This window comes from Nicotiana tabacum, chromosome 1 (assembly GCF_000715075.1).
Source record: "Nicotiana tabacum cultivar K326 chromosome 1, ASM71507v2, whole genome shotgun sequence".
In the NCBI taxonomy this organism is placed as follows: domain Eukaryota; kingdom Viridiplantae; phylum Streptophyta; class Magnoliopsida; order Solanales; family Solanaceae; genus Nicotiana; species Nicotiana tabacum.
The window spans coordinates 142,377,702-142,394,561 of record NC_134080.1 but is presented as its reverse complement, the minus strand read 5'-3'; the positions used below and the strand labels follow the sequence as shown (position 1 = coordinate 142,394,561).

The window sequence follows — 16,860 nt, the reverse complement described above, 5'->3', positions numbered from 1 at the left end:
GCCTTCCTAGGTTTTCTCCCTTGACAATTGCAAGAGTTTTAAGAAGAAAGAATAAATATCTTAAGATAGTTTACTATCTCAATCTGCCAAATCGAAAAAAAGATTATATACAGTGGAACGAGATACTGCAATAATTTCTTCATCTAATATATCAAGATAGTATAAGTGTTTTTCTTAATGACCGAGAAATCCTCGAGGGCAAGTGGCACTCGGTTCGAAACCCCACAATGGGTCTTTCCTTTTCGGGATGGCCTGCAAGTTTGGGTTATAATTTTACATCTTGCAACAGTAAGGATGTTAGCTGAACAACCTAAAATATTTCAGCCTTGAATGCATGCAGTGGTGCGACGACCATTTTCATTACTTTTTAAGGAGAATGACTGTGTCACTACATGTTCACTTAAATTTCATAAAGGAGGACTCCACTATCAAATCTGTTTTTGGACTTCACCAAACGTGGTATCCAATACCCTGGTTAAGCTTAATTTTCTGGTGATAGTATAGGCTAATTTCATTTAATGCTTCAGATCAAATGTTATTAGGCAACACAGTATTCGGAAGAAAAGATAAGTCCTTTGCTCTGCATCAGAAATAACCTTTTTTTAATTATTATATTTGCATAATCTATGTTCCATTCACATGGGTGGTAATAAGTCTGATTCAAGAAGTTTGTTTTGCCGGTCAAACCACCAAAGGGAAGAACATGGGACCTCTGGAGTAAGACAATCTCATAATTTTAAAAGTTTTCCTCCATTAGTTGACCAGAGTTAGGTGCTCAACAATGGCTCAATAATTAGAAAGTACTCTAATTCATTCCGAAGAAAGTGCACCTCATACAGATGTCATCTTCAAAACTTCAAATACATTAAGGGCATAACAAGATGTCATTAAGCAGGCTCCTATCTGACAAGGAAGAGAACATTAATTTTTATTCATTATACTAACGGTACAAGAGCACGGCCAACCCAATGAGGAAAAGGCAATGGAGAGCATATTACCCCAGATATACAACGAGAGGTAAGAAAATTACACATTTGTTTTTGACTTCACATTCTCTAAACTCTTGACAGGTTATTCATCTCCCATTGCTAATTCCAATGCATAATCATTTCTCTCCTGCAACAGGGAAAAGTAAACCTTAGGAACTTAGAGCAACTTGTATTACTTGTCCTTTCTTACATCATCAGTATCCCCTCTCGACTGCTTTCTTACATTAATAGGAAATTACAGAAACGTAGAACTTACAATAGGTCCTCGAAAAAAATATCACCCAAATTGAAGCCAATATACCTGAATATACCACATGATGTCAGGTCCGTGGTAGCATAATAGATCAAAACTACACAATTGATCATTTGGCTAAAACTTCAGAGGGGAGTTCTGAAAATAGCTGTCAGTACCTTTACTGTAAACCCCACCATTTCAACTACAAAAATATCAGCAAAGCTTCATGCTCTACTGATATAATTTTCTATCGAGGTAAAGTTTCCATGAAAATACTACATGTAATAAGCTAAAATCTCTAAAATGTTCAAAGAGGAAAACATGAATTCCATCTGGTTACTGGGAATACAATACTCGTAACTTTAGTGTCTCGCGGAAAATAAAGCAGTCAGAAAGGTTAATACATCTATTGAAATATGAAAAGTTTGTTGCAGGCTCATCTGAACATCACATCTCGCAAAGAACGTATGCCAGAGCAACACACTATAGAAGAAACTGGAAGGCCAAAGAACAAACATGTTGCTGCCTTTTTTGCTTAGCCCTGTTCGAACAGAGTCACAAATCTGCTTCTTGTCTAGTCCTCTAAGAGATCAATTTTTTCTTTCTAGCCATTCGTTTAGAAAATGAATACACTATAAACTGAGCAGTTAATCGCAGTCATTTGGCGCTCTTAACTAGCCTTGCATCTGCTGCATTTTTTGCATAAATTGAGGCTATAGATTTTTGGTCAGGCTTGATGTGACAAATGCACGGGCTGAGTGGGAATGGCATGAGTTAAAACCAAAACACCTCATTGTTAGTTCTCATAATAAAAAGCCCCACCGTTAATAGGCTAAAAGTAGGTTGGGCTAAAGGGTCCAGGTAATTCATTATTGTTATTTAAGCACTCATTAATTCATTTTTGCTAATCTCATAGAGCAACAATTTCTCTATATTTTGTTTTCTTTTTTGAAAAAGCTTCTTATCAAAGGAACCACATGCATCCTGCTTCTACAAAAGGGAGGGTAACTGTCTTTTATAGAAAGTGAGAAAGGAAGAAGTTTAGAGGAGTAAAGAATGTGTATTGCACATAACTCTTTCAGGTAGTGTGTCAGCTGCATGGATATGGCAAGTATTATTGCTGATGATTCAAAGGAAAACTTTGGCATTAGGCATGCGCCTAAGATGAAAAACATGGTGTGCCCTTTGGTTTCAATCTAAGTTGCTCCGACGGCATTTAGATGCCGCACTCATGTGACACGACACTAGTATGGGTGTGGGTATGGGATCTATACGGGATGTGGTCAAACAATTTTGGGCACTTTAACCATGACACTAGGTTTGTTGTTGTTGTTGTTGTTGACCATGACAGACGGAAAAATTCGAAACGAGATACAATTGATTCGATATCAAAACCGAAACTAGGGTAAATTTGAAGAAAATAACATATCTTATTTAGGAAATCAATTCTATACTTATCTACAACTTGAGAATAAAAAAAAAAACCATACTTTACAAGTTATACGTTAGTATTCCACAAAATTTCTCATAATTTAAAGATATTTTTATATTTTTTATTTTTTGAATTATTTTTAGTCTGATCCTGGCACTCGCATCCGTACTAGGAACCGTATCCCCGAATTTTAGAATTTATATCTCGAAGGATCCGACCTCTAGATCCGCACCCGTATCGGATACCCGCAACCATGTCCGAGCAACTTAAGTTTCAATTGCTTAAGGGCATGAAGTTGAAAAGACAGAAAAACATAAGAAAATTGGGACATCGTCAGTAAGTATCCAGAGAGGGTCATCAACTGTTGATTCCTAACAAAGGTATGAATCTAGTATGCAGCCATATATTTTGTACCCATGCTTCATAGGCCAAACTGAACCTATAAAAGGTGGACGTCAAATGATTATTTAGATGGTAATGATTGGTCAAATAGATTTGCTCTTTATTGCCACCCAAAGCCAAACTTTTGCAATGCCAAGTGGTTAATTACCTCAGCTTCATCCTGTGTTTCAACTTCAAGGTCAGATAACGGAAATCCCACACAAAGAAGTGCATAACCCTACAAATCAAAGCATATTCGATTAATCCTGGTAAAAAGGTAGAAGAAGACAGGTAAAATGAAGACCGTCACTTCGCTTATATCTAGTTCAAGATACAGGTAAAAAGCCAGGACTTCTTTCAGGTATTAGCAACGCGGACCTCTGCGAAGAACCGAAGACCCTGTACCTCATCTGTTAACCTTAACCAATAGGTCTCAATCATTGAGATCCGAGCCTGTATTTTTGGCTCATAGGATTTGACAGGCTAATGGCTACCATCAAATCTCTTATATAAGTCTAATGAAAGAAGAATTAATGATAAGACCAGTTTTTTTTTTTGTTGAGAAAATAGGGAGTTGAGCATGGAAGGTACATCTCCAAGTCATGGCCAAATAGTTGCAAAGAGGGATTATTAACGAACTGATGAAACATTTCGTCAGTCATCTTGTCATTGAGTACCACATGAAAACAGTGGAGTTACTAGCTTGAGCTGGAAGTTTATGAATTCCATCTTCCAAAACCTCGAGGAACAACATCTCTTTATTGTTTTGTGGACAAATAACGTGCAGATGAAGTTCACATGCTTCATCCGTCTTGACTCTTGAGACCAAGAAATTCCTAGTTACATCACATATATGATTTTTTAAATAAGGAAAATGAATTGCATCACATGTATGATGTCACGAGGAATTTCAAAACATTCCAAAACCTTTTGGAATAAAAGCTCGTCATTGTTTCATGGACAAATAACATGCAGACAAGGTTGGCATGCTTTATCAGTCTCGAGACCAAAAAATTCCTTGTCACATCACATAAATATCATTTCTTTTTTGATAAGTTACATCAAATATATTAGCATAAAAAAGAGAGAAAAATTACATTTAAGGTTTAACAAAGGAGAAACAATCAAAACTACCGAGACTCGACAGTCAAACAGTAAAAGCGAATAAGAATTGCATCCACAGAAGCTCAACGTGATTTAAAGTACCTTAGACTTCAACTCTGCAGAAATCCCCAGTGCCTCCGGTTGTCTAAGTTCCCCTGATTTTACACGAACAGCACAGCTCGTACAACATCCTTCAACATATTGGATTGTTAAATTAGAAAAATGTGATATAACAAGACCATCATACGGAGAAAATCTGATGAAAAAGAGGCTAACGGTTAAAGGTCAAAAGTTACACAACCAAATCCCAATGCATTTGACCCTAGATCAAAGAGAAACGTGCATTTTCTGAGAAACAAACGAAAGAGAACCTTAAGGTTAAAACTGTTGGGATATATACTATTAAACATGAGTTTGGTTTAGATATAGTATTTATTATGAAATAATTGTTTATTCAGTTTAAATAAAGTTTTAAATAAATCATATATTAGTCTCTGTCCTTTGCTTATATAGTAGATGATTTAGTGTATAAAGTATAGTTTATACACAGAAGATTAAATCATTGGTTCTTATAAATATAAAGTTTGAGTTCACAATCTAATGATGGAATTGGACAAATCATTAGGAATGACTGTAGCACAAGATTAAATATAATTTATCTTGATTATGGAAATAGTTTAATTCCACCATCTTGTGCTAGTACATTTTGTATGTATTGAACGAACCAAGTAGAGATACGTATTTTATACTGACTAATAAAATAAACTCTCTAGCCAATAAATATATTTATACTCTTAATCTTGATATAATTATTATTAGCTGTATATATTATTATTGATTTTATTTATTAAAAGGTGAGATTCTTTCATGGGCCAATATGTCTGGTAAGTTGGAAAATAGTAATGTTCATTGGCGAAATAATAGTTAGTTAATGAAATCCATGTCTCGATTTGAGATTGATGATACACCTTTATGAAAGCTCATATGTTTTCATGTGTAAACCCGATCGGTGGATTTTGTATCCTACACATGAAATAAGTTAAGCGAAAGTCTAAAAGAAATAATCAATAAATTAAATCGTCAGTAATTTAATTTAATTGATTAGTATCTGAATCTTAACATTGGGAGTTAAATAAGATTTAATGGATGAATTTCGTAATTGAATAAGGAGTGCAATAACAGGTTTTTAGTGGAATAATTCGCAATTAATTATGGTGGATATTAATTTCGTAAATTATAAATTAATTCCATAATTGGAAGCCTTGTTAATTAAATTCTGTGGTCCCTGCTGTGCTAAATAACAGAAAATAAATGAATCATTTTTCTGGTGTAAAGGAAAACCTAACACGTTTTGGAAAAGGGTTTTAACCCTTAAAAGTTGTGCTATAAATACACGTCGGAATTGACGTTCCATTACATTTAAGTAGTGGGAGAACGTTAATAGACATAATTTGCCTTTATTGAGTGGGAATGATGTTTGAACAGTGAACACTATAGTAAGAAGTCACTAATATTTCAGTGGGAGAATGCTAAAGAAAATCATAGTTCAGTGTATACTATTGGGATAGTTTCGGTAACAGGGTCCCTGAAGAGTTTAATACCAAACTAGATAGTTACGACAAAGCACTACTGGACAAAGATTGCATCAGAAAATAACTTGGCAAGATTCTTTAATAAAACCTTATTTGGTGAAGTCTTTTAATAGTCACGAAAAAGAATGCCTGAGAAAGTTGTAGATGCATGGTTATGAGTCTAAGTGGGAGATTGTTGGGGTATATACTATTAACCATGCATTTGGATATAATATATTCTAATAATTATCATGGTTAAAAGTCTAAGTGGGATTGTTGAGATATATACTATTAAGCATGTGTTTGGTTTAGATATAATATATATTATGAAATAATTGTTTATTCAGTTTTAATAAAGTTTTAAATAGATCATATATTAGTTTGTGCCTTTTGCTTATATAGTAGATGATTTAGTGTATATAGTTTAACTTATATATGGAAGATTAAATCATCGGTTCTTATAAGTATAAAGTTTGAGTTCACAATCTAATGATGGAATTGGACAAACCATCAAGAATGATTGTAGCACAAGATTAAATATAATTTATCTTGATTATGGAAATGGTTTAGTTCCACCTTCTTGTGCTAGTACATTTTGTATGTATTGAACGGACCAAGTAGAGATAAGTATATTATACTGACTAATAAAATAAACCCTCTGGCCGTTAAATATACTTATACTTTTAATCTTGAAATAATTATTATTAGCTGCATTTATTATTATTGTTTTGATTTATTAAAAGGCGAGATTCTAAATTGGACAATAATAATGTACATTGGCGAAGTAATAGTTAGTTGATGGAATCCATGTCTCAGTTTAGAGATTGATGATACACATTTATGAAAGCTTATAAGTTTTCATGTGTAAACCCGACCAATGGATTTTGTATCCGACACATGAAATAAGTTAAGCGAAAGTCTAAGGAAAATAATCAATAAATTAAATCGTCATTAATTTAATTTAATTGATTAGTATCTAAATCTTAACATGGGGAGTTAAATAAGATTTAATGGATGAATTTCGAAATTGAACAAGGAGTCCAATTATGAATTTTTTGTGGAATAATTCGTAATTAATTATGGTGGATATTAGTTTCGAAAATTATAAATTAATTTCATAATTGGAAGCCTTGTTAATTAAGTTATGTGGTCCTTTATGTGCCTAAATAACTGGAAATAAAGGAATCATTTTTCTGGTTTAAAGGAAAACCTAATAGGTTTTGGAAAAGGGTTTTAACTCTTAAAACTTATGATATAAATACAAAAGGTTTCCACCTAGAGAAGAGAGAAATAATGGACGAATTTCAGCCATATTTTCCTAGAAAATTTCGTCCACACGAAATTACTATTTTCGGAAATTATTTGGGTAACACAGTAGAAGATCGTGGAACGTTCGGAGATCGTGATCGTGCGGATGGTGGAGATTTCAATGAGATGATGTGAAATTGAAGGCTCATGTGACTGAAGAATCGTGTTCACACTTCAAGAGATAACCCGTGAAATCCCGTTTATACTAGTTATCTAGATTACATGTGATTTTGATACTGGAATTGTTTCCGCTACTCATAATAATCCATCAAAAACAAACCACAAACAAAGTGCATGGTACTCCTTAGTGGAAATCAAACCCGCTACTTTTAAAGTTAGCAGAGAGAGATAACAGCTTCATTAATAGGTTTAAGCATGGAAAGATCCTGACAAGTCAAATCTTTGTGTAAAAGTTGGTGGAGATCATAGTCTGTTAGTAGTTCAAGCAGTATCATAAAATAGCAGCTTAAATATGCAAGAAGAAATAGACTAACATATAAATAAGGGAGGGGGGGGGAATGCTATTGTAAATTATTGGATATGAACCAACACCATACCTGCAAGCGAATGAGAACGCAATGTCCTAAGCCTTTGCTGTATGCAATATATATTGGTCATGCATTCTAATTCAACTCTTCAAGTAACAATTTTAAATATAACGCACGAATTTAGCAGGAAAAAGTTTTTGGAATTAGTAACCCGGGAACGAGGAATTCGTGAACCACGGCACGTGGGCGGTTGAGAACGGTGACTTTATGTGTGGGAATTGAGGGAGAATAGCTGCTACCATTTTGGCCGGCGACGGGAGTTTGAAATTTCGAAGTAGTTTTGTGGCGGCATTTGACGGAATTCAAAGAGAAGTTGATGGAATTGAGAGAAGATAGTCGTCGGAGAAGAGGGGAAATGCAAACGCTACAAGGAGGTTGAGGAAGATCCATTGACCGAAGAAGAGGTTCTGTTGTTTGTGTTTCAGGGGGCAACTGGATAAAGGTCAGAATAATTAACTAATGATCTTCCAGTGTTCACTATTTGAGCCTTTTAGCAAATACTGTCCCTTATTCCAAAGTATGTCTATTTTTGTCCTTTAAATATTGCTCTGGACATCTTTAGTCCCTTATATTTGTTAAAATAAAGCATATTTGGTGTTACTAATGGAACATGGTTAAAATCTAACTATTACTACGCATGCTACTTAGGTGTCACCGTTAAAAATTAAACTCCTAGTCTTGAACTTATTGTCACGACCCAATCCGATGGGTCGTGACGGGCACCCGGTACCTTACTGAACCGAGTACCATTGTAACGTATCTTTCTTATTACATCATCATATACACATGACATGCGGGCCTAATAGGCCAACATGATCATTGGATATGAACCAATACCATGCCTGCAAAAGAATGGGAGCGCAATGTTCTGAGCCTCTGCTGTATGCAATATATATTGGTCTTGCATTCCAATTCAACTCTTCAAGTAACAATTTCAAATATAATGCACGAACTTAGCAGGAAAAAGTATTTGGAATTAGTACCTCGGGAACAAGGAATTCGTGAACCACGGCACGTTGGCGGTCGAGAACGGTGACTTTATGTGTGAGAACTGAGGGAGAATAGCTGCTACCATTTTGGCTGGCAACGGGAGTTTGAAATTTCGGAGTAGTTTTGCGGCGACATTTGACGGAATTCAAAGAGAATTTTATGTTATGTAGAGAAGATAGTCGCCGGAGAAGAGGGGAAGTGCAAGCGCTACAAGGAGGTTGAAGAAGATCCATTGACCGAAGAAGAGGTTCTGTTGTTTGTGTTTCAGGGGGCAACTGGATAAAGGTCGGAATAATTAACTAATGATCTTCCAGTGTTCACTATTTGAACCTTTTAGCAAATACTGTCCCTTATTCCAAAGTATGTCTATTTTTGTCCTTTAAATATTGCTCTGGACATCTTTAGTCCCTTATATTTGTTAAAATAAAGCATATTTGGTGTTACTAATGGAACATGGTTAAAATCTAACTATTACTATGCATGCTACTAAGGTGTCACCGTTAAAAATTAAACTCCTAGTCTTGAACTTATTGTCACGACCCAAACCGATGGGCTGCGACGGGCACCCAGTACCTTAATCAACCGAGTACCAATGTAACGTATCTTTCTTATTACATCATTATATACACATGACATACGGGCCTATTAGGCAAACATGATCATTTATAAACTGAAAACGTAGGCCGACAAGGCCGTGCAATCTTTCACGTACACGACATATGTCTACAAGCCTCTAAGAGTACATAAATATCATAAAGGTCGGGACAGAGTCCTGCCATACCAAACAATACATGTCTAAATCATACTAATCAAACACGCAACTCCGAAGCAAATGGAGCGCACCAATATCTTCCGCTGAGCTGATATCCTACTTGGAGGGCTCTCGACCTGTCTATCTGGACCTGCGGGCATGAAACGCAGCATCCCCAGTGAAAAGGGTCGTTAGTACGAAAAATGTACCGAGTACGTAAGGCACATAAACAAGTACATAACAGACATGGAAGAAATATGGAGTACATGACTCAACCTGTAAGTCTGAATAACCTTGTAATCATGAAATAATTATAGTATAATGCATATGCGTATGAATGTCATGTCGTGCATAGGTATATATTTCATAACATCATTAGCCTCTGAGGGCATCCCATCATATCATATCGGCCACTGTGGCAAAATCATCATCGTATATCAACTGATCAGGTGGTGGTGCGTATATAACGTCGTTTGAATCATATTTCAGCCACTATGGGCAACATCATCATCATATACCAGCTGATCAGGTGGTGGTGCATATATAATGCCGTAACCTTTTTCCTGTATCCCATATAAATATAATATACATATATACGCGTATATAACGCCATTTGGTCATGGGTCAATGCACATGTATGAAATGCATGAAAAATACGTAATAATCTGAATATTTCTTCCGGATAAATTTTTTCAACTACATCTTATTCTGAGACCCATGAACAGAAAATAATAATAATTTTCATGGGGAATCAAGAATATAGACCCCCCTACTATTTCTATGAATAGAGTAATTTATGGAAACTGTGTGTTTGCTCGTTTCCTTAGTATCATATAGACCATGCCAAAAGAAAGAAGAGAGGACCTTAACATACCTGGAGTAGAAAAAACTCTGTATAATATCTCGTTGGAGAACCTTCGTTAAAATATTGGATGAAACCGGTTCTGCTCTTTTGAACCTAATGAACGAAATAGGCTTCCTCTAGTTGAAGAATTGAAATTGGACAAAATATTTCTAAAGAATGTATGTCTTCTACATTTCCTTAATACAAATTGGTTTCTGAATTCCAATCTTAAGGAAGGAATCTTTCTTGCACTCTTTTGGGAGGGGGTAACGTTACTTTCTTGTTATGCATGACTTTTTCTTTATCAATTTAGTTTTTAAAAATTTTATCTTGTAAAATGAATTACACCCCACGTTAGATAACAAAGAGATAAGACTTAAAAGTCTTATTTTGATAAAGTTACTTTATTTACTCCTTAGGTGTAGACACCAATGTATGATTTGTTATGAGTCATCTTGTAATTTGGTGGCCTTGTGCCACGTGGAGAGTGGGTGAAGATTAATAATCTTTACCCACTTATTAGTTAACTGGGTAATGTCCCGTTACCTGGTAATTAAACAATTACCCGCATAATTAAGTATTATCTAAAATTACATGAAATACTACTCAGTTTTAATACACTTTATAGACCTTACTATCATAGCCATATGGTACCTTGTATGACACTAGTCCATAAATACCGGGTATTTTAGCTCGGGCCATATTTTATCCCAAATTGTCAAACTTCGACGAAATTTACTTTCTTCGACTTTCTTATCTTCTCACCTTCACGAACTTACTCTTCACTTTCTTGAAATAGCATAATGCTTATAATCTCAAAATAATCCCATTCCCGAACTTACGTGGATTAACTTACGACGAAACTTTAATGTAAAAAAATGTGGGATGTAACATCTCATTTCCGAGTTTTCATCAATTTATTTATGGCATACTTTCACGTAAGAAAATATGGGGCGTAACATCATTCCCCCTTTTGGAACATTCGTCCTCGAATGTTGACTGATGCACTTATCATTTTCATAACTTATGTCTTCCGAATACTTTAATACTCTTCTTACCATCTAGGCAACTGTTTTGTGAATCAAAAGGCCAGGGCATTCTACCCATTAGGCCTCTTTCTCACATCACAACTCGTGATCGGAATCCTTCCAATCTTGTAACTGATGCTACCTTTTATCATGCAGCCTGTACGACTCTAACATTATAAGTGCGCCTATGTGACTCTTCTCTCTTTTTTCCTCCATCTTTTAGTCAATCTCTAGGCCTTACTTTGTAATCATATACAGAGCTTAGTAAGATGTCTCTCTGGGAATCTATACTGAAGTTCTTTGCTCGATACTTTGTTGAACTTACGAATATTGTTATACCTTATTTCATAGATCTGTTAATCCATCCGTATGACTTTACTGCCATAACTCTTACATTTATTTATTATTACTGAGGTCTACTACCAAACTCTACGTTACTCTCGTTGCTTATCCTATATGTATAAATCTATGCCCTTTAATGCCTCCTCATTACAGTTCATCGTAAGAATGACGGCCTAATCTTACCTCATACTTTGTGACTTCTGTTCAACCATTGTTGGTTCACCTCGATGTTGATCTACAATCTTTCATTGATATCATGAAACTTCTTACGTAATACATTGACATTAGGGCTTATTCCTTATCGGGGAAAATCTAAAATGATTAGACTGATCCACTTGGGGCTATACCAAGCTTTAATAATCTTATCTCATAGCATTCTAATGTGATTCACCTTACGCGGGTATTTTAATCCTATACAATTCATGAGATCCCCTTCCTTTATTTTTCTTCTTCAAATCATTACTCAAGAGAAGGCCCAAACGTCATCCTTTATTTATCATAATTAAACCCTCATTCTGCTACCAGGGCAGCATTCTATCTCTTCTAAATGATATTAATCTTAGACTCCTTTGAGTTCATTTAGGCTATACTGAACTTTCTGTAACTTAGAGAAACCATTAGCTCTCTTATTTTCATGGGCTTAATCCCGAGGACTTATCCGTTCTTGTCAACTTTTCATTCGCCCTTTCTTATCCTTACTCTTGTCTTCCCAAAACTCTATCGCCTTATCATACTTTAGCTTGGAACTTACACACATCTATTTATACTACTCGCAACCTCCTTTCAACTTGTTTGAACCATAGATTTCCTTATGTTATTCTGGAATATCAAGCGAGACATCACATCGTCTCTACCTCTTCTTTACTCTCTTAGTCAGGCTTTTCGATACCCAAATCATAGGCTGGAAGATATGCTACTGACGATGCCGCTATTATTCCTAGATACTGAATCCCCGTGCTTCTAGCCTTTTATCCGAAGTATGGACTATTCAAGATCTTATGCCTTTGCGTATCTCGTACGTTGTTCACCTTTACCTTACTTGCCTTAAAATATCGCATCATATATTCTATCTCTTTCATGACCTCCCTTCCACCTAGGTGTAATTCACATCCATAACTTGAAGCTCTATTATAATACTTTCACCTTTGGTGCGTATACAATCCAGTGGGAGCTTCATGTTGAATTCTTATGAGGCTGATACTCTTTTCACAATCTTTGTCATAGAGCCATTATAAAATATGGCTACTGTACTATCCCTCTTGTACCTCTAATATTAAGAGTGATTCTGCAATGTTCTCAATCATGATGTCTATAATTTTTCTGGGTCCAATAACCAAACTCCTGATTTACTTCGTTGATGTAGCTCTTTAGTTTCGTCCTCCTTTTGATCAGTCTTTATGTAGGCTTAAGTTATATTCCAATCTGCGGCTCCTAGTATTAGTTATTACTTTGGCCTTTCATGGGTATTATGGAATATCCATGATATAAATTTTAACTCTTTGTCTATGACCTGGACTCAATTCCTTTTTTAACTTATACTGGAGTCTTCTATGGCTGTATGATTATCAACATATATGCTGCATGGTAATACTCCAAAATTTTAAGTGCATTCATAACGTAACTAACTTCGGATCATTGATCAAATAATTCCTTTCGTTCTTTCTCAGCTTTCTTTAATCGTAAGCTATTGTGTTTCCTGATCTTTCTGCCCCTTGTTACGTGCATACCTAGCTTACCTTAGTGCCCACACACATTGGAATTCCATAAAACTCATATGACCGTGAATATCACTTCGGATTTTACTTCCTATTCATTAGCCACGGTAGGAGCCATTTTCTTATGGAGTGCATACAATGTTGTTGTGAGACAATTGTTATAAGACCATTTCCTTCTTAGGTTAATGATCTTAGGTCGAAGCCTTCTTCCTTACTTCCTCAGCTAGTCTTTCATTGTAGTACTTAGGGAGGATCCTCTTACTCTTGTAAAGCTGTGAGTTTATTACATTTCATACTCGATGGAATTTTTTTGATGTCCTTCCTCGCCTATAATTATCCGTAGTTACTTACCTCCATGAACTTGTGCTTGTAGGGTTGCTTCTGAACTAATATTTTGACTGCCTTCCCAGTGTCACTCTCTTTTATTCCCATAACATTCATACAGTACCTTTAACTACCCCAACTCCTATTTGAATATTTTTCAAGTATTACAATGTCATAACTGTGGTGTTAAATTCACTATAATGGGTTTTACTATCTTTATCTCGCACGACCTGCTGTCTTGTATGTATCCTCTTGACTAGCCATGACTAGGCTCTTCTTGAATCAACTACTAACTACTTGTTGGCCCATTCTCATGTCAATATTCCGCGGAATCTTACTTGGGTTATTTCCTTGTTCTTAACTAACTACTTGTTGGCCCATTCTTATGTCAATATTCCGCGGAATATTTCTTGGGTTATTTCCTTGGTCTTAACTTACTTCTCGCGCTGGCTCTTTAATTGTCAATAACATCTCGGGCAGGAACCCTTACTTATTTTACTTGACGTCACGTGTACATAATGTTCTGGAATCGTAGCATATCTGTAGCATTTGAGTAAGTGCAATCTCATCCTTTTCTCATTTTTATCGCTTTCTTCCTTTTATCATTCCATATTCCCCCTTTAGGGGAGTACTAAGATTTGGAGCTACGACGACCTTCCTATAGATGTTTCATCTTTTCATCTTTGGCATCCTTTCACATCATCGATAACCCTTACTCGCCTTGAGGTAATCCTTCCGTACCAAGGATAGCAAAATTCCTTACTCACGAGGGTGAAACTTAGTATAACTAGCACATATAGTCCCTTAAGCTGAACGTTGCTCACATTGCTTGCTGTAGTGAAGCGTCTTCCTGAATGACCATTCTCTGAATTTCTCATGAATCTTCTTTTGTCATCCATTCTATTATTGGCAAAATAAAATCTTAAATTCTTATGATGGCGACTATCATCAGCCACTCAGTCCCTAATTCATTTGTTAGTTTATCTTGTTCACCAATCCATATTGGTTCTATTACTTTGGGGTCTAACTTTTCCTTTTGGTAATCTCGCTAGAGTTGCGAACTTATTTCTCAAAATGAGGACATGATTGTATGGCCTATACTCTTTTGTTGTCCAAAGGCCTGTCACTTCTCGTTTCTTATTTCACTTGACTATAGATTTTGTAATATTGTCATCTTTTGATCTACCGTTGTCATCCATGTATCACATCTTACTTATAATGCTTCATTAACTCTTTTCTTATTTCCTGCTAATATTTATGCCTATCACTTTATTCTGAAAACTTAAACAAGACATTCTTTTGCTTTTTTCTTCCCTTTGCTCCATCCAATGTCTCTTCAAGTTGCTTAACGTTCTCACTTTACTAGGGACGCGAGCCATACTAAGGTAATATTTATCCCTTCAAAGCTTATAGTACATGTCTTTGTAGTACTCATATCTGGCTGCACTATTTCGGAGTGCACCATCTGGGTGTCTCATAAAGAGATCTATTAGCATATCTGCAATATCCTTCGGAAATGTCAACTGACACAAACAATTCATCCATCATATCTTCTTATACTACTTATGTTAATACCCATATGGCATAGCTGGAATGGGTGCGACTAATTGTATATACCTCTGTTACTATTGAATATAACTCAAAAATCTTATGTTCCTCTGCCTCAATTATAAATGATGTTAACCTTCATTAACTGGGCGCCTCGTACCCTTCTTTATCTTTCTTCTTATGCTTGTTGAAACTTGTATTTATCTTCTTTATCTCTCATTGTCTTTCACCATAAATATGGATAGGAATTCTTGCCTTAAGGCTTCTTATCAGGAAGCTTACACCTTTCAATACACCCATGATCTGCTAAAGACCTCATATTTATTTATCATAGGCATCATACAAAAATCCAATTCCTTTGACTCAGCTCTTCCACAACTATCTCTCTTTCTAACCTTATTTCCGGATGTAGGCATCGTCTTATTACGAATAAAATAGAATTTCAGAAGTTGAATTCATATAAGTGAGCTCTACCACATGATCTGGAGTAAGAAGAAATAGTCACAGTCCTAAATGCCCTGTAACCTCCTGCTTATAAGTGTGGTGCATGACACACCCATAAACAAGACTCAACTAGACACGACTTGTAGACTTCCTAGGACAGAACTACTCTGATACCACTTTTGTCACGACCCAAACCGATGGGCCGCGACGGGCACCCGGTACCTTACTCAACCGAGTACCAATGTAACGTATCTTTCTTATTACATAATCATATACATGTGACATACGGGCCTAATAGGCCAACATGATCATTTATAAACTCAAAACATAGGCCGACAAGGCCGTACAATCTTTCACATACACGACATATGTCTACAAGCCTCTAAGAGTACATAAATATCATAAAGGTCGGGACAGAGTCTTGCCATACCAAACAATACACGTCTAAATCATACTAATCAAACACGCAACTCCGAAGCAAATGGAGCGCACCAACATCTTCCTCTGAGCTGATAACCTACTTGGAGGGCTCTCGACCTGTCTATTTGGACCTGCGGGCATGAAACACAGCGTCCCCAGGCAAAAGGGACGTCAGTACAAAAAATGTACCGAGTATGTAAGGCACATAAACAAGTACATAACAGACACGGAAGAAATATGGAGTACATAATTCAACCTATAAGTCTGAATAACCTTGTAAATCATGAAATAATTATAGTATCATGCATTTGCATATGAATGTCATGTCGTGCATAGGTACATATTTCATAACATCATTAGCCTCTGAGGGCATCCCATAATATCATATCGGTCACTGTAGGCAAAGTCATCCTCGTATACCGGTTGATCAGATGGTGGTGCGTATATAACGCCGTAACCTTTTCTCATATCCCATATACATACATATATACGCGTATATAATGCCGTTTGACTCATATTTCAGCCATTGTAGGCAACATCATCATCATATACCAACTGATCAGGTGGTCGTGCGTATATAACGCCATATCCTTTTTCCCGTATCCCATATAAATATAATATACATATATAGGTGTATATAACGCCATCTTGTCATGGGTCAATGCACATGTATGAAATGCATGAAAAATACGTAATAATCTCAATATTTCTTCTGGGTAAAGTTTTCCAACTGCATATTATTTTAAGACCCATGAACAGAAAATAATAATAATTTTCATGGGGAATCAAGAATATAGACACCCCTACTATTTCTATAAATAGAGTAATTTATGGAAATTGTGTGATTGCTCGTTTCCTTATTATCATATAGAGCATGCCAAAAGAA

The 16,860-nt window shown here is 35.8% G+C and overlaps 1 protein-coding gene across 2 annotated transcripts; it reads right to left on the bottom strand.

Moving 5' to 3' along the window:
- Positions 1-790: 790 nt before the first annotated feature.
- On the bottom strand, positions 791-8,073 carry LOC107810328 (ferredoxin C 2, chloroplastic-like). 2 transcript variants are annotated; one of them, XM_016635094.2, is made up of 5 exons: positions 7,578-8,073; positions 4,244-4,332; positions 3,207-3,275; positions 1,246-1,290; positions 791-1,116 (listed from the first exon to the last, which is right to left on the bottom strand). In XM_016635094.2, exons 1-4 carry the CDS (start codon positions 7,636-7,638, stop codon positions 1,267-1,269), a joined length of 243 nt encoding a protein of 80 aa, XP_016490580.1. In that variant the 5' UTR covers positions 7,639-8,073; the 3' UTR covers positions 791-1,116; positions 1,246-1,266. The 2 variants fall into 2 exon arrangements, with proteins under 2 accessions (XP_016490580.1, XP_016490579.1); XM_016635093.2 differs by having other exon boundaries at positions 791-3,275.
- Between the last annotated feature and the right edge of the window lie 8,787 nt (positions 8,074-16,860).

What these genes read in the sequence shown, in the direction of transcription:
- LOC107810328 (XM_016635093.2), bottom strand. Translation starts at nt 7,638, where the DNA reads ATGACCAATATATATTGCATACAGCAAAGGCTTAGGACATTGCGTTCT. An exon ending in GCGTTCTCATTCGCTTGCAG is followed by an intron (nt 4,333 to 7,577) that starts GTATGGTGTTGG and finishes AATATGTTGAAG; the next exon opens with GATGTTGTACGAGCTGTGCT. An exon ending in CTGCAGAGTTGAAGTCTAAG is followed by an intron (nt 3,276 to 4,243) that starts GTACTTTAAATC and finishes TTTGATTTGTAG; the next exon opens with GGTTATGCACTTCTTTGTGT.